This window comes from Dendrobates tinctorius, unplaced genomic scaffold (genome assembly GCF_039654945.1).
Source record: "Dendrobates tinctorius isolate UK_male_01 unplaced genomic scaffold, ASM3965494v1 ptg000075l, whole genome shotgun sequence".
In the NCBI taxonomy this organism is placed as follows: Eukaryota; Metazoa; Chordata; class Amphibia; order Anura; family Dendrobatidae; genus Dendrobates; species Dendrobates tinctorius.
Window position 1 is genome coordinate 19,325,647 of NW_027361743.1, and position 27,575 is coordinate 19,353,221.

At 47.6% G+C, this 27,575-nt stretch overlaps 1 protein-coding gene and 1 long non-coding RNA gene across 2 annotated transcripts in view; one reads left to right on the plus strand and one right to left on the minus strand.

Annotated features, from left to right (window-relative positions):
• LOC141096447 (uncharacterized) overlaps positions 1–1,719 on the minus strand; it is a 31,751-nt gene extending 30,032 nt beyond the window's left edge. The window contains exon 1 of the long non-coding RNA XR_012233687.1: positions 1,568–1,719. This is a non-coding gene — a long non-coding RNA (uncharacterized lncRNA). The remainder of the gene's footprint in view (positions 1–1,567) is intronic.
• A 10-nt stretch (positions 1,720–1,729) lies between these two features.
• XPO4 (exportin 4) overlaps positions 1,730–27,575 on the plus strand; it is a 175,300-nt gene continuing 149,454 nt past the window's right edge. Inside the window, exon 1 of the mRNA XM_073583047.1 lies at positions 1,730–1,881. Within this exon, the coding sequence (XP_073439148.1) occupies positions 1,816–1,881 (66 nt within the window). The 5' untranslated portion in view covers positions 1,730–1,815. The remainder of the gene's footprint in view (positions 1,882–27,575) is intronic.

The following is a 27,575-nucleotide window of genomic DNA, read 5'->3' on the forward strand; positions in this document are numbered from 1 at the left end:
AAGGAGTATATTGCTGAGAGTCTACGTAAGGGGCATATCCGTCCTTCTGTTTCTCCTGTGGCAGCTGGCTTTTGTGAAAAAAAAAAAAAAAAAAAAGACGGTGGTTTGCGTCCTTGCCTCGACTTTCGGGAACTTAACAAAATCACTGTGAGAAATACAGTACATACCCACTTCCTCTCATCCCTGATCTATGCAACCAATTATCGGGGGCGAAGTGGTTTTCTAAATTGGATTAATGGGGAGCCTATAACTTGATAAGGGTTCAAGAGGCGGTCGAGTGATAGATGGTGTTTCTCACATCAGAAGGTCTGACAAATGTCCGGGCCATTTTCCAAAATTGATGTGGTGTTTGCGGACCTTATTGGTCGCTTTTCTGGTTATTTACCTTGACGACATCTTAGTTTACTCCTCTGATAGTCAGACCCATTTGCAACATTTACGTACTGTTCTTCAGAGACTCAGGGAGAACCGACTCTCTGCAAAATTGGAAAAATGTTCATTTTTTGTACACGAACTGTCATTTTTCGGTTTGTTTCTAATGAGGGGTTTCGCATGGATCCCAAGAAGGTGCAGGCTATTAAGGATTGGGTTCAGCCCCGGGATTTGAAGGGTTTGCAACGCTTCGGCGGGGGTCTAAAAATGTTAAGGCGAATGCTTTATCCCGGAGCTTTGATCCAGTGTCTCCTCCCGAGCCTCCATTTTTCAACCTGGTTGTGGCCGAGATTTCGTCAGAATTGGAGCAAGAGATTTTTGAGGCCCAGCCTCTTGCTCCTAGTGCTAAGGCCTGTTTCACACTTCATTTTTTTGTTTCAGTTAAAATCCGCCAAAAAAGGCGGAAAGCGGATCCGTTCGTAACTGATGTGAACGGAAGTCAATTTTAAAGGAGGGAGAGAGAGAGGGAGAATTTTTTCTCTGTCCGCCAGAAATGGTTTCAGGGTTAAATTTCCTCCTGACTTCATTCCTCCGGGCATGCGCTGTCACATTTTTCTAAAAAAGATCAACTTGTAATGTAGCCTGATGAAGGGGCCGCCTGAGCCCCGAAAGCTTGCAAATATAATTTCTCTGGTTAGCCAATAAAGGTATCATTCCTTGAATACCTTTCTCATTTTTTGGGGGGACATAAGTATTTACATCTAAAAAAGATCAAAATGTTATAAGTACCCAAATTCGACACCATGTAATAATAAAATCCTCATACAGAAAAATATAAAAAGTTGCGGTGACGAGAACGAGTTTTTTTTTTTTGTTTTGTTTATAGAAACTTTATAAACCACTAAATTAATGATAAAAATAAAAAGTGGCCACGTTTGGTATTGCCGTAATCCTTCCGGCCGGCACATTCACGTCGCCATGTTATTATTACCGCATAGCGAATGCCGTAAAAATGAACCTCAAAAAGCAAATGGCGGCATGGTATTCTTCTTCTTACAATCTCACCACACATTTGTTTCCAGCACATCATGAGGTAAAATAAATGTCGTCGATCAAAACTGCAACTCGCCCTGCAAAAAATTAAACAGGTGAATGGAAAAATAAAAAGCAATTGAAGGAAGGAAAAGTAAAAAACCTGTTTCTGGGAGACGAGAGGGGTCTTTGCTCTATTTCTAGAAGGGTCGTCGAAGTGTTGTGGACGGCTTTCCCCCTCATGCCCGCGCGTCGTCCGCTTCCCCTCAGCTCGTCTCCACAAAACTTCTGCTCCCTTCTCCCCTCAGTGCGAGGACCCACCTCGGCTTTCCCCTCCCCCAGGGCCGCCATTGGCTCTGCTCCCCGCTTTATCCCACACTGCACTGCGTGGCGCGTCATTGAACAGAGCCCATGATGGCGGCGCTGGGTGCGAGTGAAGTGATCGCCCAGCTGGAGAGCGCTGCCAAAGTTTTAATGGTGAGGAGGGTGAGGCGGGCTGCGTGTGTGGCTGGCACGTGAGAGCTGTGCTGGGCATCGTGTGTGAGGGGCAGGTGCCCACACGGGGCAGGGGTGCTGCCAGTCCCGTCCTGTGGCTCCGGGCTCCTGTGGATGCAGTGAGGGAGCCTGTAGTGACCAGCACCTGTCCTCCCCTCCATGTGTGGGCACTGTCCAGATGGTGCCATTGCTGGCTGTGTACAGGAGGGCACGGATATTGTAATGTGGGGGGTGCACAATATTTCACTTGCCGAAAACTAGAAGTTGCAGAGAATCTGCAGAGCTGGTTTGGGTTGGCAGATTCCTGTGTCTGTCAGGGCGACCTAATCCCGTGTACGGCGTCCCACAATGTTTCCCTGCAGCGACCTGATCCCGTCTACGGCGTCCCGCAATGTTTCCCTGCAGCGACCTAATCCCGTGTACGGCGTCCCACAATGTTTCCCTGCAGCGACCTGATCCCGTCTACGGCGTCCCGCAATGTTTCCCTGCAGCGACCTGATCCCGTCTACGGCGTCCCACAATGTTTCCCTGCAGCGACCTGATCCCGTCTACGGCGTCCCGCAATGTTTCCCTGCAGCGACCTGATCCCGTCTACGGCGTCCCACAATGTTTCCCTGCAGCGACCTGATCCCGTCTACGGCGTCCCGCAATGTTTCCCTGCAGCGACCTGATCCCGTCTACGGCGTCCCACAATGTTTCCCTGCAGCGACCTGATCCCGTCTACGGCGTCCCGCAATGTTTCCCTGCAGCGACCTGATCCCGTCTACGGCGTCCCGCAATGTTTCCCTGCAGCGACCTGATCCCGTCTACGGCGTCCCGCAATGTTTCCCTGCAGCGACCTGATCCCGTCTACGGCGTCCCGCAATGTTTCCCTGCAGCGACCTGATCCCGTCTACGGCGTCCCGCAATGTTTCCCTGCAGCGACCTGATCCCGTCTACGGCGTCCCGCAATGTTTCCCTGCAGCGACCTGATCCCGTGTACGGCGTCCCGCAATGTTTCCCTGCAGCGACCTGATCCCGTGTACGGCGTCCCGCAATGTTTCCCTGCAGCGACCTGATCCCGTCTACGGCGTCCCGCAATGTTTCCCTGCAGCGACCTGATCCCGTCTACGGCGTCCCGCAATGTTTCCCTGCAGCGACCTGATCCCGTGTACGGCGTCCCACAATGTTTCCCTGCAGCGACCTGATCCCGTCTATGGCGTCCCGCAATGTTTCCCTGCAGCGACCTGATCCCGGCTTCCTTCTTTACTTAGTATTAGTGCATCATCCGCATGGGATGATGGAAATGTCGCTGATTTGCACACGGAGAATAGGAAAGTTGCCAAGTGGACGAGGCTCAAACAAATGTAATCTCCATGCTGCGGACATTGTAGCGCACAGCTTATCCGTTTGTTGCGCAAGGGTTAAACATTTTTTGCTATTATTCACCTTCGAGTTAAGTTGCAAAGTGAAAGGTTTTGTCCTGCGCTGTGGATTTGTTGGTGTGGAGAACACAGCACACAACCCAAAAAAACCTTGTGACCCTGATTCATCGTTTTTGGTCTTGCCTTTAAGGCTGTGGAGTCGGTATAAAATGGACCGACTCCTAAAATATATAATAAATTGGGTACAGTAGTACAATGCAGGATGTGCTGTAAATGTTTCCATAATAAACTAGGAAAGTTATGAAATGTCCTATACATGTCTGTTCTGCTTCTGATCTAAGGATCTCGGCTTTTAGTGCACTTTATGTACATGCTCTGTAGTGACCAGTGCTGTGGGGTTGGAGGTTTGGCTTACCCACTCCACAGCCCTGCTTGCCTTTCTAGCTGCGTTGGGGGATTTTTGCACTACATTTATAAAAAATGGTTGCAAAGTGTTTGAAGAATTGACAAAAATTCATTTTCAATACGCTTTATAAGGTTGACATTTTCAACAACAAAAAAAATACCACACCACAGTATTGGAGCACAATTGCGCAAAACATCTGTGACCTCTTTGAAAAGTCACAAATGATTTAGGCTAAACTATCAGGATAACCAATACCACTGGTGTAATGCCAAATGTAGAAAAAAAAAAAAATACCGAGAAAGCCAAGTAATTATCAGGCTAAGTACACACTAGGCGTTTCTCTTTTCCTTCTCTCTATGGTCAGTGTATTCAGCGTTCTTGTGCACTTGCGTACAAGAACCGGACCATAGAAAGAAGAGGTATAGATTGTCGAGGACGCACAGGGCGCACGCACTGGATTCAAGCACCACAACTGTACGTCACAGGTCAGTGTGACATGCATGGTAGGGGGTGATGGTATAAAGAAGATCGGAGGCAGGGATTTCTACCAGGCACCGAATGCCCCGGGGCGCGGAAGGAATAATTAGCATAATGAAATCAAAGTCTATTTCTCCACATCTAGACAGCAACTATGAGGCATAAAGGTAAGACTAGATTAACATTTCTATTACCTGTAAGCCAATAATAACAGCTGAAAAGTGTCCCAGGGGGTGTCAGATTCCCTTTAAGCAGGTCTGTGGAGTCGGTAAGCGAAACCTCCAACTCCGACTCCTCAATTTCCATGACTCCCAACTCCCTCATACCAGGGCTGTGGAGTCGGTAAGCCAAATTTCCGACTCCAACTCCTCAATTTCCATCACACCGACTCCACCAAAATGGGCTCCGACTCCACAGTCCTGCCTTTAAGTTATGTTCCCAATTTTTGGCCAAGGGTAAGAGTCTGATACATGTGGTTTAATGGTGGGAAAACTGTTGTAAACTTAGTGACTCCTCATCTCAGATATCCATAGAAAACAACCCTACAAATTTAGGCACCAGCAGAAAATTTCTAGATGTGTCGGAGTATTTGTGTGTGGCTTGAGGGATTTGTCTGTCAGAATTGTGCACAATTTTCTGAATATCATACAGAAGCTTTTTGCCCATTTATTAAATGGGTTATGTCTCCGTACTGTTTGACTTGTTCAGCATTGTGAATAATTTTCCAGCTGGACTGGATAGAAATGGTTCTCGGCACAAATGTGTTTGTATATAGTGCCCACGTCTGGGGTCACCTTGTATGGCTGCAGATCTAGCTGTTAAGAGTTGACAGTTTGTACATGGATCTGATAGTAGGGGGTGGGCATCTTCAGTGTCTTGCAAAGACCTTCTGACAAATATAACTGCCTCTCGTGTTAACGAGCTCTGTATTATTGTATTTCTGGGTATGTGGCTGATTTAGAGTGCTTTATTAAATGTGGTATAAGTGTATGATCATTGAGGGTACATCTACTGAGTTCTACAGGATCTGGGAATGAAAGTGAGACTTAAAGGGTCTGTTTGGTACTTTAATATTGATGGGCTATCAATACCAGATCGTTGGGGGTGTGACACTTGGTGCCTGCGCAGGCGTACTTCTCTGCCCTATGCCCTATTGATGGCAGAGCAAAGTACTGCAGTGCGTAGGCACTGGGAAAGGTCAAAGAACCCCTGCACATATGCACTGCAGTACTTTATGCGCCCTTGTCATGGCAGAGAAGTATGCCTGCACAAGAACGCAATGCCGGGGAGACTGTGTGGATGGCACAGGGACGTGTCATCCACACGAAGCAAGAAGGAGGACGTCAATCATAAGGAGATGGGAGGCGCTGGGCCAAGCACATCGACATTCCAATTTCCTCGGGACAAGACTGCCCCACAGTTAAGTATAAGTTATTTTTCTTCTACAGGTTGGGTGCAGATATACAGCATTATAGAATGCTGTATATCAACCCTGCAAGGTAGTGGTTGTATCTCGTGTCGGACAAACCTGGTGACAGGTTCCTTTTAACAAGCTTGGCTAGCCATCCTTCCATTGGAGCGGACAGTATGGCCAATTATACGGCTAGTAACCCTCGGACTGTAGTCAGAGGCATCTTGGGAAATTGCTGTAGCTGCACATCTGCAGGAGAAATGTTTGAACAAGGACCATTATAAGCTGAGGGGCACAGCTGAAAAATGCTGTAGGTTTTACAACTTTTATACTCTGTTTATTGCAGATTGTAAGAGGAATTAAAGGGATTGTCCAGTCACCAGATATCATTGATTTATCCTTCGGATAGATGGTGTTCTGACACCCTGCACCTTCAACGATCAGCTCAATTTAATGTACGGTGGCTGCTGCCAAAACTTGTAGATCATCTTCGGGGCTTACAACAGTGCTGGACCCAAGATCCCAATTTACAAATTTCTTTTTTTTGTTAGATGTTTTTGGGTGGTTGAAGCTGGTATATCTAGCTAAAGTTGTATTTGTTGAGCCTAGTGATTGTAAGCAGCGGTCACATGCAATGTAGTCATAACGTCAATAATGACTGGGACAGTGGCAGAGATGCACCTGGGGAGGACAAGTCATTATTTTAAACTATTAAAAGACGGTGGGAAGGGAAAAGTTGTTGAATGAAACCACCTGACACCTGGTTTAAGTGGCCAGATTTTGGTGTTTTTCTATACCTGCTGCTCTCCTGAGGGTTATTTTAATTATTTTTTATATTGCCATATGATTCCAGAGATGCGGACCTTTTATTTAGTGCATATTTTGATGGTTGTCTATTACATTCTGCTGCCCAGTTCCAATAGATGTACAGTTAGGTCCATATATATTTGGACAGAGACAACATTTTTCTAATTTTGGTTCTAGACATTACTACAATGAATTTTAAACAAAATTCAGATGCAGTTGAAGTTCAGACTTTCAGCTTTCATTTGAGAGTATCCACATTAAAATTGGATGAAGGGTTTACCCTGTTTTTAAAGGGACCAAAAGTAATTGGACAGATTAAATAATTGTAAATAAAATGTTAATTTCTAGTACTTGGTTGAAAACCCTTTGTTGGCAATGACTGCCTGAAGTCTTGAACTCATGGACATCACCAGACGCTGTGTTTCCTCCTTTTTGATGCTCTGCCAGGCCTTCACTGCGGTGGTTTTCAGTTGCTGTTTGTTTGTGGGCCTTTCTGTCTGAAGTTTAGTCTTTAACAAGTGAATTGCATGCTCAATTGGGTTGAGATCAGGTGACTGACTTGGCCATTCAAAAATATTCCACTTCTTTGCTTTAATAAACTCCTGGGTTGCTTTGGCTTTGTTTTGGGTCATTGGTCGTCGTTTCATACTACAGACGGACAATCAGTTTGGCTGGATCTGAGCGACAGTGCACATTGTGACTCCATGTGCATCATTAGTCAATGGCACCGTCAGAGCAAGCGGGGGGAGTTAAAACGTAAGCCCCGACTGAGGCTCTGAACGCAGGCCAAACGCTATGTGAATATTTTTTTTGGCCCATAGATTTGCATTGATCAAAGTTGCCAGAGAATCTGATCAAGATCTGACATGTCTCAATGATTTTGGATTTTGTGTGGACCACTCGATTAGCAAAAATATACGGACATTTGAACTACCAGGAGACTATAACAAGTGTGACTTCTACCCGTAAATCCTTGAATGGAACTGGTACAAGAAAAAATGGATGTCTTAATGACACATTAGACACTGCAGCGAAACGGTAGACTCCCCGTGGAGAGCTGGGTAGGGCAAGTATTTCTTGTTGTTGTTGTGTTTTTTTTGTTTTTTTTTATCAATGTTTTCTAAAATAAGACAACCCTTTAAAGGAATTTAATAGAGGGGTTTACATTTTTGTAATAAGATGACAAGGAACTTTAGCAGTGATTTAGCCCCTTAGTGACGGGTCCAAATTTTTTAAATCTGGCCAGTGTCAGTTTATGTAGTAATAACTACGGATTGCTTCAACTGATTCCATTGATTTTGAGACTGTTTTTTTCATGACCTATTGTACTTTATGAAAAATAGAATTAGTCTTACCGGTAATTCGGTTTCTAGGAACTGTGAGGTAACTCTGTCATTCAATGTTGGGGGACACTCGCTTGGCAGCCACACAATCAGATCCAGCTTGGATTTTCATAAGCCATAACAGTCCATGAGGTTTATTTGTCATCATAAACCACAGCAATATAACATAAAGTTCACCACAGCATAGCGTCCATTACAGAGCTTCCCTCTGTTAAGCCTGTGATCATACAGGTTATGCTTAGGAGGCTTTCTAGCCTCATTTATCTCACCCACGTCAGGGTCTCCACATGGTTCCTTCATTCAAGCTGCAGACGTCCATATCCATCCAGGGAACTCTCAAGCTCTGGCAGCCATTACACACACAGCCACACACAGGCTGTTAGTGAGGAGATCCTTCTCCTCATGGGACCTTCCAAACTGGACCAATCAGGTCCCAGCATTCACCACATGTGACCTACCCTAGCCACATTATATGGTCTATAGCCACGCCCACCGGGTCACGTGACTATGACCTCATCACAGGTCCTTCACACACTCACATAGCCTTTTAATACAGGCGTTTTCAGACACACCCCTGGGTGGGTTTGTAGGCAGCAAGAACCCGCCCATCTCTCCAGCTGCCTGAATGCTTCTCCCTAACACATAGGCACGAAAGATCAGCTCTGCTGATCAGCACATAACCAAGCCTTCATCTCAAAGCCACCCACTTTGAGATACACAACGGCCACTCAGTATTCTGCCACTCATCCTCTCTCTTGGGACTTCCACACAGCGCCCCCTAGCAAACACAGGAGTCATTACACCACATACCCCGCCCCTCTGTTCAATCTTGTGGGGCTGAACACACTGGTCCAATGTTTATATTTTGTTTCTCCCTCTCCCATATTGATAGTTCTGCTTCACGTCACTTGTCTTATCTATTGCATTTTTTCTAGGCTGTATTGTGCATAAATATGTGACTTCAGATTTTGTATTAGTCTAGCCTGATGAAGAGACCTGAGTAGTCTCGAAAGCTTGCAATGTATTACCATCTTTTTGGTTAGCCATTAAAAGGTATCAACTACTGAGGACTCTCAATCCTGAATATTTTTCTATCCACTGGCTAACACGGTACAAAGATATACATCTTTCCTGTATCTTACACCAGGATCTCGAGACCGGGCACTCATTACACCTTGCGCCCCAGGTCGAGAGAACCGTCTCCATCTGTCATACGGCCTCATCTCTGCGTTAGGCCTCTCTCGCCCCCAGCGGTCAAAATATCGGTCATTGTCTTTGACCCTCCAGTTGCAGTCTGTCTGCGTCATCAGACACTGTTTAGTCACCACCCTCCTGGAGTGCGCTTCGTCACCTGACCGTTCTCCCACTGACCGGCTCTCCCGGTTGGTACGGTCATCAGTCTTAATCGGTCCTACTGTCTGGCCTGAGTCTGACCCATTCAGCGTCTCACAGGAACTGCTGTGTCTCAGCCTCACACGGCCCATCGAACTGCCACTTGCTGACATTCTTCGGTCATCTGCCCTGTCACTTCTTGGCGGAACTCTTCGGGTCCTTACATCTTGTTGGGTTAACAAAACAAAAAACACAAATATCCTAAACTAAAAAGTAAAAAATATACTGCAAATAATGCATAAAGGTAATAATAATAATAAGGGTATTTAGTAAACATAATTTTGATCAAAATAATGTACAAGTCATCGCGCCACGTCACGGCAACCCTTGTGGGACAGTCTCTACTCTAGTATTTAAAACCTTTTCACTTGCCAAGTGGCGTGAATGTGAATAAGGGTCGAGCGGCTGAACCACTAGTAACAGCTTAGGCCAGACTGGATGGCTTTCCCAGCTCAGAAAGAGGGCGGTCACACCCATATATGCACTGAATGCACAATGAAATGAATAAAAAACAAATCTGCAGTATATTTTTTACTTTTTAGTTCAGGATATTTGTGTTTTTTGTTTTTTCTCTGGTTAATGGTCATGTGTTAATATGCACTTACATTGTGCATACACATTAACTTACTTTTCTCAGTTCAGATTTGTTTTTAATCTTGTTGGGTTGCAGGCAGCCGCCACCTGGTATTCCGTACTTCTTTATTAATTCGCTGACGGTCCAGCCTCAACTGCTCAATTTCTCGTAGGTACCCCACTCGATACTCCACGAGCATCCGAAAGTCTCTCAGGCTCTCCATGGAGCCAACCACGATGATGGGAATTCTACCCACTTCCCTGGATACCTGGTCTTCATCATCAGGAGGGATCCTCACCCTCACCACCCCGGAGATATTCACGAGGTCTTGCATCACCTTCCCGGATCTTCCAATGATTCTCCCAATCAGAGCTTTGGGTACCGGAACCACATCTTTCCGCAAACCCAACCGATCCATAGCCTCTCTTGCTATCTCTAGGCGTCGAGCAGCCTTCACATTACTCTGCCTAACCAATTGTTTGATACGTAGACACTGCAAATGCATCTCTTTCAGGACAGCTACTCGGTTTGATGTATCTTCTCTGGCTGATACTATCACCAACTGCCGAGTCTCAGGTGCCCAGTGCACCTTACAGGCTTTGACCGCCTCTTTGAAAGCCTCATGCACACCTTCCTCAGCACAGGCTTCTTGCATGTCCTCTGGAACGTCAATCACAGTCTTGAAGGACGTGGTCTTGCTCTCTTCCAGGCCAGGAGGCTCTGGCCTTACCACGGACACTTCCCTCACTACAGTTGACCCGACCGGGTGACTGTCTTCTTCAGTTTTTAACTCCTCAACTTCACATGGTTGGATCACTTCATGACCCTTGGCCACTATGGCTACTGGCAGTTCTGTCTTATTATCACTCACGCTCACCCGCGGTAAGTTTTCGTCCAACTTCTCTCGCAGAAGACTTTTTACTACTCCTCTGAGTTCCTCCATCTCCTCCTTGAGGTTCTTATTCACACTTTGCCAGGTGGACAGGTGACCTCTGAGCTCCAAGATCTCTTTCTTGAGCTCCTCGACCCTGTGCTCGGCCGTTTGTCTCAGGACTTTCTCGTTTGACACATTCATCCACCTCCTCTTTGAGGGCCTTATTCAGTCCTTGCCACGTTACCATGTGGCCTTTGAGCTCAGAGACTTCTTTCTCTGGCCCTGCTATTCTGTGCTCCCTTTCTTTCTCAGAGCCACAGTCACCCCCAGAGATTAAGTCATCCCTCCAGTTACTCACTAACCGGGTGACTATTTCCGCCGTCTTACCCACCAGGTCAGCGTCAGTTTTGTCACGAGTTTTCTGGTCCGTCCGTTGGGCTGACGTACCCCTTTTCCCGGTCACTTCCACCTCTGACCTTTCCACGTCAGGAGCCGTCACCGTCTTAATATCTGTTAGCCCAACCATAGGAACGTCTCCCTCCTCGTACCATAGGTCATCCAACACGACAAAGTCCCGGCCGCCCTCCAAGGTATACACTAAGTCTGGTGGTATCCCGCCACCTTGGCACTCACTGCCTCCGGGCCCCTCAAACACCACTCTGTCTAGCATATAGTTCACCGTGACCCCATGTTTACAGCGAACCTGGGCCATTTTCTCGGTCAGACAGAAAGTGAGAGGAGTTCCTACCAGAGTCACCTGACTCTTGGAGTCCAACCTCCCCAAGATTCCTTCCCGGTGCAGCATCACAGTACACACTTGCGGTCCGTCAAGCTTCGGAAAGTATAAGCCACATTCTGGAAACGACATACACGCACACTGCGGTTTCCCAGACATACCCACTGAGCCAACCAGTGCTGCCATTTCTTCACACTCGGCCCCTTTCTGGACCGCCACCCCAATTTGGGTCACCGCCCCCTCTGGGACTCCACCCCCTTTTGGGCTACCACCCCAATTTGGGACTCAACTTCTTTTTTGGTTACCACCCCAATTTGGGACTCCACCCCTTTTTGGGCTACCACCCCGATTTGGGTCACCGCCCCCTTTTGGGACTCCACCCCCTTTCGAGATCTCCCCATGTCTGTTGTACCGGTCTTCTCAGACCACCGTTCACACCACACAGTTTGTCTCTTACGATACCAGACAAGTCCTTTGCTGGCACCAGCACAGCTCCTGCTGTCACCGATCACCGGCACCAACGGCTGCTGTTCACACACACAGCGGCTGGAGTCACTGCAGCTCCTGCTGCGCCGTCTTCGTGGACCCACCGATCCACCGGAAGCCGCTTGTCACCTTTGTGGCCCCACTGAGCCACATCAAGCCGCTTGTCACCTTCTTGACTCCCACTGAGCCACCGCAGGCTGAGTCGAGAAAAAAGAAGAAAAAAATACACCACAAAAAACTCAAAAACTCACGTGTCCTGACTGTGTGCGATTCAGGGAGCGACCCTCCTCCCAGAGTCTCCCCACACACCGGCCTCACCAGGTCCAGGGGCTCGGCGGGTGCTCTTCAGGACATCTGTCTCCGCCTGAGACTGCCCAACACTCGCGCCTCACCAGGTCCAAGGTCACACCACGTGCTCCTGGGATCCGACTCTGCTCCCAGGGCTGACCCTCCAGTACCTTTCCTCACTGAACCCTCCAGGAACACTGTTTGCCTCACTGACCCAGGTCAGCACCACACGAACACCCGTCCGATACCTGTGTCGGCCACATGGGTCACCGTTTTACTCATTGACCCTGGTCAGTACCATACGAACACCAGTCCGTTTCTCCTGTGTTGCACACACAGGTCCTCCGGTACCTCTTCTCCTCAGAGGCACCCTAGCAATCACCAGTCTCTTTCTCCTGAAGAAGCAGCTGCACTGGGCTCACCGATCCGGATAGTGCCTTACTCACTAGGCCGCCTGACAGCCGGACAGTGGCTTCCCCACTTGCAGGCCGTCACAGGCTCTGCTCAGACGTGGCCGGTCAGCAGCACATCACACGGCTTCCACAACCGTCAGCCCTCCTGGCTCAGCGTTGCTCTTTGCCACCAAATTTTGCAGTCCTTTTCTGTTGCTCACAGCAACAAGGCTACAACACTGCCCGCATTCTCCACCAATTGTGAGGTAACGCTGTCATTCAAGGTTGGGGGACACTCGCTTGGCAGCCACACAATCAGATCCAGCTCGGATTTTCATAAGCCATAACAGTCCATGAGGTTTATTTGTCATCATAAACCACAGCAATATAACATAAAGTTCACCACAGCATAGCGTCCATTACAGAGCTTCCCTCTGTTAAGCCTGTGGTCATACAGGTTATGCTTAGGAGGCTTTCTAGCCTCATTTATCTCACCCACGTCAGGGTCTCCACATGGTTCCTTCATTCAGGCTGCAGACGTCCATATCCCTCCAGGGAACTCTCAAGCTCTGGCAGCCATTACACACACAGCCACACACAGGCTGTTAGTGAGGAGATCCTTCTCTCGGGACCTTCCAAACTGGACCAATCAGGTCCCAGCATTCACCACATGTGACCTACCCTAGCCACATTATATGGTCTATAGCCACGCCCACCGGGTCACGTGGCTATGACCTCATCACAGGTCCTTCACACACTCACATAGCCTTTTAATACAGGCGTTTTCAGACACACCCCTGGGTGGGTTTGTAGGCAGCAAGAACCCGCCCATCTCTCCAGCTGCCTGAATGCTTCTCCCTAACACATAGGCACGAAAGATCAGCTCTGCTGATCAGCACATAACCAAGCCTTCATCTCAAAGCCACCCACTTTGAGATACACAACGGCCACTCAGTATTCTGCCACTCATCCTCTCTCTTGGGACTTCCACACAGCGCCCCCTAGCGAACACAGTAGTCACTACACCACAGAACCTTCCACGACAGCCATATCGGAGGATGTCTTCCCGCCCTAAAGGGGGACAGGAAATGCACAAGAGGTTAAATAACCCTCCTCTTCCTACTACCTCCAGTGTTTTTTCTGTACACACTAGTATGCATAGTTACCACCAAAATGCAGGAAGCATCCAGTAGTAGAGTATCAGATAGGGAGGGAAATTGGTGCTGTCGTGGAAGGTTCCTAGAAACCGAATTACCGGTAAGACTAATTCTATTTTCTTTAGTCACCTTCCACGACAGCCATATCGGAGGAATACCAACAACTAATTTCTTCGGGAGGGGCAACAGCCTGCAGAACACGTCTGCCAAACGTTAAATCCCTGTTGAAATTTAGTCTATAATGTCTGGTGAATGTATGGACAGACGACCAGGTGGCGGCTCTGCATATCTGCTCAGAAGATGCGTTCCCTCTTTCTGCCCACGATGTTGATACTGAACGAGTAGCGTGGGCTTTCAAAGATGTAGGAGGGGGAACGTTCTGTGGCGAGTAGGCGAGGCTGATAGTTTGCTTGATCCAATTCGCAATTGTATTTTTTGCCGCCTTTTTGCCTTTATTCCGACCGGAAATTTGAATGAATAAACTTTGGTCAATCCTCCAACTCTCTGTCTGCTGGAGGTAGAAGAGAACTACTGTACGGATGTCAAGGGTGTAAAACACTTCTTCCTTCGTGTTGGAGGGGTTTGGACAGAAGGAAGGCAATACAGTGTCCTGGAACCTATGAAAGTTCGAGACTACCTTAGGCATAAAGGAGGGATCTAACCTCAGGATGATGCTATCCTCCGTGATGGTTAAGTATGGCTCCTGTATTGAAAGGGCCTACAATTTTCCTATGCGCCTTGCGGTAGTAATTGCTACCAGGAACACAGTTTTTAGCGTTAAGTTTTTCAGAGTCGTGGAAGTCAGTGGTTCAAACGGCTCCCTGGTCAAGCCCCTGAGAACTAGGTTCAAGTCCCAGGGGGGAACCTGACTACGGAGTCTGGGACGGATCCTATATGCTGAGGTTATGGATCGCTTGATCCGTCGATGGCTTGCCAGATCTTGGTCGTAGAATGAACTAAGGGCTGACACCTTAACCTTTAAAGTACTAGGTGTGAGCCCCAGAGCTAGGCCGTCTTGAAGAAACTCTAAGATCTGTGCGATATTAGGTTGGAAGGGATCTGGAGCATTTGGGGAACACCAAGATGAGAACTTCTTCCAAACCTTCCCGTAAATGGCGTTAGTCACTGGTTTCCTACTCTTCTGTAGAGTTTGGATTACTTTTTCGGATAGGCATTTGGAATTCCGGCTTCAGTACCCAGGCCGCAAGGTTCATTTGTGCAGATCTGGGTGCAGTAGAGGGCCCTGGTGAAGGAGATTGGCCCTCTGGGGCAGAAGTATTGGTCCTTCCTGAGCCATGTTTCATTGGGCTCCGTACCAACTTCTCCCTGGCCACAAGGGAGCCACTAGGATTGTAGTGACTTCCTCTGCCCGTATCTTCTGCAGTGTTCTCGCTATCATGGGAATCGGAGGGAAGGCGTAGGTCAAATCGAACTGCCACGGATGGGAGAAGGCATCTACTTCCCACGCTCCGTCGATGGGACTGAGGGGAAAAAAACGTTTCCACATTCGTGTTTTGACCGCTGGCAAAAACGTCCACATCGGGATTTCCCCACCTTGACACCAGAGACAAAAAAAACTGTTTGGTCTAGGCTCCATTCCCCGGGATGAACATCCTTCCTGCTGAGGAAGTCTGCCTCCGCGTTGTCCAATGCCCTTAGATGTATTGCTGATATGGACAGCAGATGTTTCTCTGCCCAACACCAATTTTAGATTGATGAATTTCGTGCCTCCTTGGTGACGGATGTAGGACCCTGCAGTCATATTGTCTGAGCAAAAACGTACATGATGATATTGGACAAGGGTTGACGCTGCCTTCAGCACTTCTTCTACAGCTTTCAGTTCTCTCACATTTGAGGAGCTGGCTCTGACGTCTGGTGGCCATATCCCCTGGAAGTGTGATTTCTCCACTATAGCACCTCAGCCTCACTGTCGTCTGTGGTGACGATTTTCAGGGGGAGCTGATCCCAGCTGACACCCCGCTGGAGATTCTGGTAGTTCAGCCATCATAGGAGGGACGCCTTCACATGACCGGGAAGAGGGCTTCTCTTGGTCAGTGTATTCCGATATTTCTTCGAACACCGGAGTACATAGGACTGAAGGATCCGAGTATGGACTTGAGCCCAGGAGACAGCTTGGATGCACGCTGTAAGCGAACCTAGGATGGACACTGAGTCTCTGTGTTGGTGCCCTCTGGTCTCTGAACTTGGAGACTCTCTGAACAAGGTCGAGTTGTCGTTCCCTGGGTAGAAAAGATGTTCGCTTTTCTGAGTCCAGGAGTATCCCCAAGAACTTTTTCCTTGCAGAGGGATGAAGGTCTGATTTCTCCGGGTTGGTAATCCAGCCCAAGGACTGTAAAATCTCCAGAGATTTCTCTACATCCTGTTTCAGGCGAGATATGGATGGAGCTATTAGAAGGTCGTCTAGGTATGGGACAATGCAGATCCCCTGCTGGCGAATGAAGATCATTGCCTCTGCCATCACCTTGGTAAACACTCGATGGGCTGATGACACCCCAAACGGCAGGACGTTGAACTAGTAGTGATTGACCTGGGGCCCCTGGGACACCGCAAACCTGAGGAATCTCCTGTTGTCTGGATGAATCGGGACGTGATAGTAAGCGTCCCTCAGGTCTATTGTGGCCATCACCCAATTTTGTCCTATGAGGGGGATTGCTGACTTGACCGACTCCATCTTGAATCGTCTGTACTTCACCACTTGGTTCAAGGGCTTTAAGTTTATTATAACCCTGTGCTTCCCTGAGGGTTTTACAATGATGAAGAGGCGAGGGTAGTGGCCTCTGCCTATCTCCTGTTGTGGAACTGGGGAGATCGCTCTTGCTTGCAGAAGTGTTTTTATGTCTGACAGCAAGGATCTTTGGAGGTGTGCCTGTAGGGAGGTTATTCTCAGGCATTGAGGGGGAGGACTCGAGTTCCAATCTCAGTCCGTCGTGAATGGTGCGAAGAACCCATTGGTTTGACGTTATGGACTGCCATTGATCTATGAAATTCAAGAGTCGGCCCCGACCGGAGTACTGTCATTGTTTGTCCGTAGGGTTTTGTTGTTGTTGGAGGGGCCAGAATATTTCTGCCCTTACCTCCTTTCGGATAACTCCACCGGCCCGTTTTGCCCTTCCCTTTGAAATCTCTCTGGGAGGGCTAGTCACGGGGGGACGAAAAAAATCGTTTCCTAGGTTTCTTTTGTTCTGGAAGCGACTTCTTCTTATCCGTGGCTTTCTCCAGGATGTTATCCAGAGCTGGGCCAAATACATAATTTACCTGGAAGGGAATCACACAGAGTTTTGTTTTTGACGTAAAGTCTCCTCCCCAAGATTTCAGCCACAGTGTTCTTCTGGCTGAGTTGGAGAGGACTGCAGACTTTGCTGCTACTCGTATGGATTCAGCAGAAGCATCAGCTAAGAACCCTGTTGCTTTCTGTAATAGGGGAAGAGAGTCAAGGATTTCTTCCCTGGAGGTCCCCTGAGTGAGGTGGTCTTCCAGCATACGCAGCCAGCGAAATGGGGACCTGGCTACACACGTAGAGGCTATATTGGCCTTAAGCAGGGTTGTGGAGGCATCCCAGGATTTCCTGAGCAGGCTCTCCGTTTTCCGATCCATGGGATCCTTGAGCTGAGATGAATCTTCGAATGGAAGAGCCGTTCTCTTAGTCACCCTGGACACCTGCACGTCCACTTTAGGAACCTCCCATAGGGAGCAATCTCCATCTAAGGCAGTATTTCTCAACTCCAGTTCTCAAGACCCACCAACAGGTCAAGTTTTCAGGATATCATTAGCATTGCACAGGTGATTTCAACACCTGCTCAAGCATTAATTCCTTCACCTGTGCAATACTAAGGAAATCCTGAAAACATGACCTTTTGGTGGGTCTTGAGGACTGGAGTTGAGAAACACTGATCTAAGGGATACCGATTTCTCAGATCTGAGGGGACATTAAGTCCCTTCTCGGGGAGGGCCCATTCCTGCATAACCAGGTTTCTGATGTTTTCGTGATTGGGAAACCCCTTTTGGGCTTCAGTCCCCCAAACATTTCATCCTGAATAGGGCATTCCACTTCCGCCTCCTCCAATCCCATAGTGCCCCTTACCATATTAACTAAATCCCCCATATCTTCAGACGAGAAGTAGTATTTTTTTTTTATCGGGTTTGGGGGCAGAAGTGGAACTCATTTTCCCACGCATCCTGTGAGTTAGAGGTATCAATTTAGTCCGAGTCAGATTCCACAGGTGCCGCTTTCCTTTTCCTAGTAGGAGGGGGCTGTGGCGTTTGGGCAACAGTCATCATAGAAGTTTGCACTTCCTGTTTGAGGGTTTTTATACTGTCCAGTAGGGAGGGCTGCTCTGCACGTATTACGTCATCCGTGCAGGGCTGACATAGCTTCTTCCTATATGCCAAGGGAAGTTTGGTACCACACACGCACACACTTGCGGCTCGGTTTCTTTATAGGGTCAGGGGCCTTGTCTCCCTAAAACAGAGAAAGAAGGCATACTAAGTCACCTCAGAGATCTGGACAGAATAAAGGGGGACCCACCCCGCTACTTACAGAAGGAGGGTGAACGCTGGGCTCTGCAGAAGCAGATCGTGAGGGCTTATCGCTGTCCATGGTCAGGCTGTCAGTCACCTGTACAGAAAATGGCCTTACCTGGATGCACCCAGACCAGGGTTTTAATAGCCGAGGTCCATCCAGCGTGTGCTGTGCTCCTCCTTCCCTGGTCCACAGGTGGGGGTCATTCCAATCACCCCTCCTCGCAGCTGATTCTTCAGCTGTTCAGCGGCCGTCCCGTTCTCCCACCCCGTTTGGGGTTGCTGGCTCCACCCGCTTGGTTCCGGTCCAGCCTCTTGGTTAGCGGCCGGTTGGTAGTGCTGGGGGTCGGTAGAGCCAACGCTGACGGGGGCCCGAGACTATATCGGCGGCCCGGTAATACCGGCCGCATAAGCGTTCCAGCCAGGAACGCAGGAGGGAGGCAAAACCGGAAGTTCGGCGCCAGTCCCTCCGTCACTTCCGGTGCGCGCGCGCCTGCCTCATGGGGAGGACGACGCCGGGGAGCTCACAGAGGACCCCGGCCGCACATCACCGCCTCGCTTTACCCCGCCGAGGGGCGCAGGAGTGGCGGACAGGGGTCCCGAGTCTCACTGAAGCGGAGACGGGAGCAGCCATCCCGCGGAGGAGAGCGGAGTCCCCGACCGTCGGCCGCCTGGCTCCAGGTAGTCATCCTAGTGCCTTCGGTCGCCGGCCATGCCACGGCAGCACTATCCGGACCTCTTCATGCCCCATAGGGGACAGGAAAAACACTGGAGGTAGTAGGAAGGGGAGGGTTATTTAACCTCTTGTGCATTTCCTGTCCCCCATTAGGGCGGGGAGACTTCCTCCGATATGGCTGTCGAGGAAGGTGACTAGAGAAATGGTATATTTATGTCAATATTTTCAATGTTTGTTTATAAAAATATCAAATTTTACAAAAATGTTAAATTGGCAATTTTCAAACTTTGATTATCCCTTTTATCCAGATAGTCATATCAAACCAAAACATTAATAAATAACATTTCCCTTATGTTTGCTTTACACCAGCACTATTTGTAAAATGTTCTTTTATTTGGTTAGCATTTTAAAAGGTTCAAAAATGTAGCAGCAATTTTTTCAAGTACCATATATACTCACGTATAAGCAGAGTTTCTCAGCACCTTTTTTTTTTTTTTTTTTTTGACTGAAAAAGACCCCCCTCGGCTTATACACGAGTTACGGTCCCACTTACCCGTTCTCCAATGCAGTGCAGAGGGCCCCGGTGTCTCCGGATCGTCTGCGCGCTGCCCTGCAGCCTCGGTAAGGCTAAGTTCACACTTGCGTACTGGGGCTCTGCGGACGGCTGCGTACTTCCTCCCTGAAGCTCCGCCCACTTACGCACTTCTTCTCTTTAGGTCCACCTACTTCTGCATGCGTCCTGCGTACCTATCTTTAACATTGGGTACGCAGGACATGCGGATGCGTTGTTTTTACGCACCTGCCGACCGCACAGGAACACAACTTGTTGCGTTCCTGTGCCGTCGGAGGGCGCGTCAAAACGATGCATCCGCATACATCCGTATGTCTTGCGTACCTAATGTTAAAGATAAGTACGCAGGACGCATGCAGAAGTAGGTGGACCTAAACGGAAGAAGTGCGGATGTGGGCGGAGCTTCAGGGAGGAAGTACGCAGCCCTCCGCAGAGCCCCGGTACACAAGTGTGAACTTAGTCTTAGTGTCCGGTGGCTGCTGACAGGGTCGGCATTGGCATCGGGGCAAGTGCTGGGATCCTGAGCAAGCTGGGACACTGGCGCACTATGGGCCCAGGTGCCTGTGCCGCTGCTTGCTCACGCGATATTCACCTGTCCCCGTTCCACCGCCACGCTGTGTCTTCCGTGTCCTCTGTGACGTTCAGGTCAGTGGGCACGATGACGTGATTAGTGTGCGCCCTTTGCCTGAACAGTCACTGCAGAGAGCCTGCGATGCTGAGGTCAGCGACGAGAGTTGAGAGTGTAATTTTTTTTTATTTATTTTTTTTTTTTTATTGCAGCAGCAATATAGGGTATATGATCAGCATAAACTGCATTATATGAGCATCTTATTGGACCCATCATCTTTATAGAGCATTGTGGGGCATATTTTTGTATGGAGCATCTTATGGGGCCCATGTCTCAATTAATGTAATTTTATTGGTATCTATTTTTATTTTTGAAATTTACCAGTAGCTGCTGCATTTCCCACCCTCGGCTTACACTCGAGTCAATAAGTTTTCCCAGTTTTTTATGGTTAAATTAGGGGCCTCGGATTATACTCAAGTAAGTACGGTAAATTTGCAAAACTTTTTTAGGGACCTATTAAGCTTTTAAGTGACTTTGTTGGTCCTATATATTGAAACCCCCCCCGAAAGTGATATCATTTGAAAAACAGTGCCCCGCAACATGTTCAAAATTGCTTTCCAGGTAGTTTAACACTTTCGGGTGCACTTCAGGAATTCATGGAAAGTAGCATAACCGGAATGAAGAAATGTATTTTTACCACCTAAATGTTGATATCTTCTGAAAAGACCACTTTTATCAGCAGACTTTAAGGCCATTATTTGGCCATGAAATGCCATGGCAAGCATCATGACCACACTTTCAAGATCTCAGGGTGCCGAGAGGGAGCCGCAAAACTTTACCGATCTAGATGCTGTAGTCATTGACAGCAGCATTTAAGGCTGCTTTCACATATCAGTTTCGACATCAGTCGCAATCCGGCAATTTTTGGAAAAAAAACTGATCCGGCAAAGGATGCCGCCGGATCCATTTTTTTCTTATAGTCTTGTATTAGCGACGGATGGCCTCGCGTTTCATCCGTCGTTCACAGGATCAGTTGAAAATTTTGTGTCCGGTGGCCGGAGACGACGGACAAAGTAACGTTTTTTTGTCTCCGTTGAAAAGTTGGACAGCGATGGGTCCTTCCGTCGTTTGCTAGAATGGAGCCTATGGGCGCCGGATCCGTTGCTGTCCGTCAAAAGACGGAATCCAGCGATGGATTCGTTTTTTTAAACTGAGCATGCTCCAATTATTACCAGGCAGGGCAGTTGGATCTGGTGAAAAAACGGATCTGTCGCATCAGTTTTTCACAATCTGCGACAGATCCATCGAGCCGACGGATTGTGACCGACGCCAAAAAACTGATATGTGAAAGGGGCCTAAGGGGTTAGACTGCTATAGTCGGTACCAACACTGTACATTCAGTATTTGGTCAGTATTTTAGATGGGTATTTGTCAGTCAAAATCAGTATTGGGTGAAAAATCAGAAGTAGTGATCAGTGTTTCTATTAGGCTGGAGTCACACTAGCCTGCGCAAAATACGGTCCGTAGTTTACATGCGTAATACGGATGAATGACCCCTAAATAGTGCTCCGTAGGCCATCCGTAAGCAAGGTGAGGTCGTGTATTTTGCGCATGTCTGCATCCGTATGTAATCCGTGTGGCATCCGTATGCAATCCGTATGGCGAGATTTTCTCGCAGCCTTGCAAAATGGACACTTAACGGTTTTGAGGCCTGCAAACAATTTAAATCATTAGCCTGCACCCTATTTAGACACTCAGAAACAGGTGGCTGCCTCCATTCTGTCCATTTGTCACCTTGCTTTCACGAGGTGTGTTGGTGTTCTTTGTGCAGCATGGCAGAGGGTCTGAGATTCAATACAACTGAGCAGGTTCTCTTTACCTGGCTTTTGTCATGGCGCTTTGGGCAACCATACCCAGTGATAGTGGATCCGCGGAGGAGGAGACGCATGTGGGTCCATCCACTTTTGAGGCAACGACTCACAAGAGGTCATTTTCACCGCCTCTATTCTTCTCTGCGGGAGCATCCGGAGAAATTTTACCAGTACTGTCGCATGAGCATTTCCACATTTGATAACCTTTCAAGACACAATGATGCGCAAAGCGATATCTGCAGAGGAGCGACTTCTACTCACAATACGGTATGTACTACACAACCACATTCTCTATGTTCATAATGTGTGCGCTAAATTATGTTTTTTGGCCGCCTTGGACAAAGTTTAATGCCCTCATTTTACTCCAAATATGTTTCAACTTACACACCAGAATGTTACATCTAATAATATGTCCTGCATATCACTTAGCCATTGTGCCACCAAATATGTGTGTGTTATTCTCTCTCGATTCCTACCAAGTTTGGTCGGCATGAAACTAATTTTTTTTTACTTTAGCCATTCTAAACTTAACTATTTCTGTTGTTCTACGGCTTCCTGTCCACTGGCCTGTCTTATGCCGCCCTCCACCATGAGTTTCTCATTGGAAAGTCAACCATTTCAGGCATAGTGAGGTCTACATGTACACAAATCTGGACAAGACTCCATCAAGTGGTCATGCCTGAGCCCAGGATGGAAGACTGGTTAAGGATATCAAGGGACTTTGAGGAGGACTGCCAGTTTCCAAATTGTATTGTTGCCCTGGATGGCAAACATATCAGGGTGCGTAAGCCGCCGAACTCTGGCTCCCAATTCTTCAATTATAAACAATACTTTTCTGTTGTATTGTTGGCTCTGGTAGACCCTCAATACAAGTTTATAATTGTTGACATTGGGGCCTATGGAAGGACGGGAGACTCTAGAGTCTTCAATACTTCCATAATGGCTCGGCGGCTACGCACCAACCAGTTGGATCTACCACCACCACGCCAGCTACCAGGCTCCCCCGAAGAATCAGTCCCTTATGTCCTTGTGGCAGATGAGGCCTTTCAGTTATCGTGCAATGTCATGAGGCCATATCCCCGGCGCAGAATTTTTAACTTGCGCCTATCACGTGCTAGGCGACTGGTGGAGTGTTCCTTTGGGATTCTTTGTGACAAATGACGGGTACTCCAGTCTGCCATTCAGTTGAGTGAGCAAAATGTGAATGAAGTTGTGAAAGCCTGTGTTATTCTGCATAACTTCACCAGGATACATGATTGTTCCTCCTCTGATGGTGTTGTGCGTAGGCCGGACAATGTGCGCAGGGTGAGACCACCGATGAACCCTCAACGTAGACCGCTTTCTGGCTTGAAAGTGCGTGATATTTTCACTAATTACTTTATCTCACCTGAGGGGGCAACTTCTTGGCAAGAGCATGCTGTGTCTATGTTATAATGTGTTTCTTTAATTGTGTCTAAATATATATTACTCAAGCCCTTATGATTCTATGAGTGTTTCATTGCATTGGTTTGTGTCTGTTAGTATGTTGTGAGGGATTGTGAAAAATCACACAGAGACGTTAACTAGAGTAGACAAATTCTTAGTTTTGCCTTTTTTTTTTTGGTTTGCTTAAAGGCAAACATAATATTGCCATAAGAAAATTTTGGCAATGGGAAAAATGACCCTTTGTGCCTTCTTTAACTTTTTTTAAAATTAACATTACATAACAAAACACCAACAAAGATTAGGCAAAAACAACATTGCTGCATGACTAGATTAAACTAATTTGCCAACAAAAGGTGAGCTCCATCACCAAAATAAAGGCTACAAGATAACACTCACATTTCCTCATAATGTTTTCCAATCATAGAAAGATTCCACCATGACAGGCAAGGCTACCTCACAGCCTTCACACAGATATTACCTGTCTGTAGAACAGAGAATATTTAACCATGCTATACTGGAAAGGATGAAAATACAAAACTCACTTGTTAAGACATAGAGAGAACGTGATATTCTGAATGCTGGTCGCCTTGAATTTTTTTACTAGAGATTGCTAGCAAAAAAGGTGACTACTTCACTAAGGCAAGCACGCCTTTCCTATGCGTTAGCAAGTGAGTAGTGTATTTTCATCGTTTCATTTTACAGTATAGCGCGTTTAAATATTCTCTTTTGTACACACATGTAATATCTGTCTGAAAGACGTGAGGTAGCGTTGCCTGTCATGATGGATTGTTTCATATGTTTGGAAAACATTGTTTAAAAATGTGAATGTTAAATTATGTTCTAAATGTTGGTGATGGAGAACACCTGTTTTTTCCTTTCTATTAGGAGCACCAGTTAAAACTCACTGGACATCTCCCCCCATCAGAATCATAAATCCTCATAGGTTGGGGAAGGGGAACGTGGAAGAACAGCCTGTGGGTGCTGCTGGACACTGTGGCCAACATCGCCCTGTGTGGGGCCATACTGTTGCCCATGATGCTGGAATTGTCCTGCCTCCTGGGACTGTTGGGGATACTGGCCAGAGTAATGATGATGGTGAGGGGCTTCTTGTTGGCTGTGGTAGGCACGTGGCTCATACCCACCAAGATAGCCAGATCGTCCCCAACCAGGTTGGGACCAGCCTCCAACACTGGGTGGGTACAAGTGGCCATATTGGTGGGGTTGGCTTGAGGATGACATTTGGGGCTGCGGAATAGAAGGTTGGGTAGGGGGAGGAAGGGGTTGAGGTGTTGGCCCACGTATTAGGGGCTGTTCGGACCCTGCTTGAGCAAGCATCTGTGTGGATGGTCTCATGCGCATTAGATTTCGTGGTGAGAGCTGCCACCTCTCCAGAAATTCAAAAACCTCATATGGGGTATTGGGGGGGGTGCTTGCATCAAGCAGGATCTGAATACATCCCCTAATACGGAGCCGGACCTCACGGGTAAGGGCACGGAGATAAAGGGTGAGGCTACGTGCATAGGCCTCCTCCCCATCATCTGTAGTTACTCTAGACAAATAATTGAGCACCCCTGTGTCCACATTGGTCCTGCTCTCTTGAATAGTGACCTGGCGCCGCCTTCTTGTTGGCCGTGATGTAAGAGCAGCCTGTGGGGAGGACCTGATCTGGGCAGTTGGGCTGCTGTTCAAGTTGCCCGGCTCTTCCAGGATGGGTGATGTGGCAGCAGCAGACCATCCTGGTGGTGTTGTGTGTAGGCCAGCCATTGTGTTGTCCTGTGATGCCTCATCTTCAGCCATCCTTCTTGTAGGGGGAGAAGATGGGCCTGCCACCTCATCCCCTACAGGATCTATAATGGGCTCTGCCTCTGAGGCCGTTCCTCGATCCGTAAGGTTGGATTGAGTTCTGTTATGAAATAGAACAGAGGCAAAAATACATCAATATTTTTGTCCCTGTAAAGTATTTGTGTAATGTATTTGTGTAATGTGGTGTGAGGTATCGACTTACGGTCTCAGATCCAGAATTGGGGCAAGGAAGGACAGCCGGTCATAGTATATGTACTTCCTTTTTACATATCCAGCATCCCCACTCCTGGACCGCTGCTGGCGTTCCCGGCGGAACTGGTCCCGGATGCTTCGCCAGCGTTTCATCACATCTTCCACTGCAATGTGACAGGAAATATTGTCAAAATCACATATTTGAGAGGTCACATTTTCAAAAACAGTAGTCTAGGCATCGTGCCTTCTGGGGTGTGTGTTCTACCCATGGTGGCATATGTAATTGGGCAGATACACAGGGTCTCTTTAGCTACACTTAAAATAATTTGTTTGTCTAGGAGGATGAGGAGCTTGTGGCCTAGCCCCTAATTATGGCTGTGTGAAGCCACGTGTCACATACTAATGTAACGGCCTCATGAGGCTAAAAGTACATGCACAGGAAGAGGGGTGCTGATTCTAGATTCTTTTTTTTTTTTTTTTTTTGCGCGCTAAGGTTAATGATGTTTTTAGGGTTGCACTTACGAATTTTATGCTGCTCATCACGTGGTCTGTCACCAAAGTCATGGTACATCTGGCGACAGATGCGCCTCCATGACGCCTCCTTTCTTGCCCGGTTGGAATAATTGGCATCGCGTTGGTCCCAGATTTCGGGACGCTCCTGCACCAGGACTATTAACATTTCCACATTAATGTAAGTGGACGCCATGCTGCTGCTGTACTCCGTGGAGGCGTACTTCCTGGATGTCTGGAGCGGTTTTTGAGCTCATTTGCATGTCTAGGCTTCCTGATGATGGATTGGCCCATTTCCTGTCACCAGCCAAAAGACCTGCGTATTGCTCGCAGGTCACACGTCTGGTCCGTGTGTAATCCATATTTTTTGCGCACCCATAGACTTGCATTGGCGTACTACGGGCGTAGTACGCTGACAATCGCAGCATGCTGCGAGTGGCACGGAGCGTAGGATACGGATGAGAAATATACGGCTGGTGCGAGGGATCCCATAGAGAATCATTGGTCCATGTCTAATGCGTGCTTTTAGCGCCTCTCACTCGGCCGTATTCCTCGCCAGTGTGACTCCGGCCTTACACTTTTCCTCTGATTGATCCACTCTTGGTTTTGTGGTACAATACTGACCAAATACTAAACGTGTGATGGTGGCCTAAAGTCCCAATCATCATTTGACTTTTTTTTTTTTTTTTTTTTTGTGTGGCTTTTCTTTTGTTGTATTCATGGTTATGTTCTGCACCAAATATTTAAAAATGGCATACGCTGGTTGATTAGAGCAAAAAGTCGCATTATCTTTTAATTTTTGGGCAATTGGCGATGAACATGCAACATTGTACAACTGGATGGATTTTGTACGCCGGTATGGCACTGGAGCACACTAGTACTAAAAGTCTCAAATTATAAATTAGGCTAAAACAAATGTCAAAGAACAAAAAAAGTGCAGGTTAATTCCTGGAGTAAAAATGGTTCTAAGATAATGACATTGGCTTACTTAGTATCAGAATTGTTCACTGCAACTCTAGCGCGTTTTTTTTTGCCAACAGTGTTGCACGTAAAGCCACATTAACCCCTTCATGCTACAGCGTTTTTGAGGGTTTTTTTTCGCTCCTCTTCTTCCCAGAGCCATAACTTTTTTTTATTTTTTCCATCACTATGGCCATGCAAGGGCTTATTTTTTTGTGGGACGAGTTGTACTTTTGAACGACACCATTGGTTTTACCATATAGTGTACTCGAAAACAGGAAAAAAAAAAATCCAAGTGCAATGAATTTGCAAAAAAAAGTGCAATTCCACAACTGTGTTTTTTTTATACCATGTTCACCACCTGCTAAAACTGACCTGCCGTTATGATTCTACAGGTAATTACGAGTTCGCAGATACCAAACATGTATAGATAGATTTTTATTTAAAGGGAATCTGTCACCTATTTTTTTCGCATATAAGATGCAGCCACTGCCATCAGGGGCTTATCTACAGCATTCTATAATGCTTGTAGATAAGCCCCCGATGTAACCTGAAAGAAAAAAACGAGTTATACTCACCAGGGGGAGGCGCGGTCCGGGTCCATTGGGTGTTGCGGTCCAGTGCCTTCCATCTAGCGATGACGTCCTCTTCTTTGCTTCCCGATGCATGCGTACTTCTCTGCCCTGTCGAGGGCAGAGCTGAGTACTGCAGTGTGCAGGGGTCGGGAAAGGTCAGAGAGGTCCGGCGCCTGCGCACTGCAGTACTCTGCTCGGCCCTCAACAGGGCAGAGCAGTACGCCTGCGCCGGACCGCGACACCCATCGGACCCGGACCGCGCTTTCCCCTGGTGAGTAT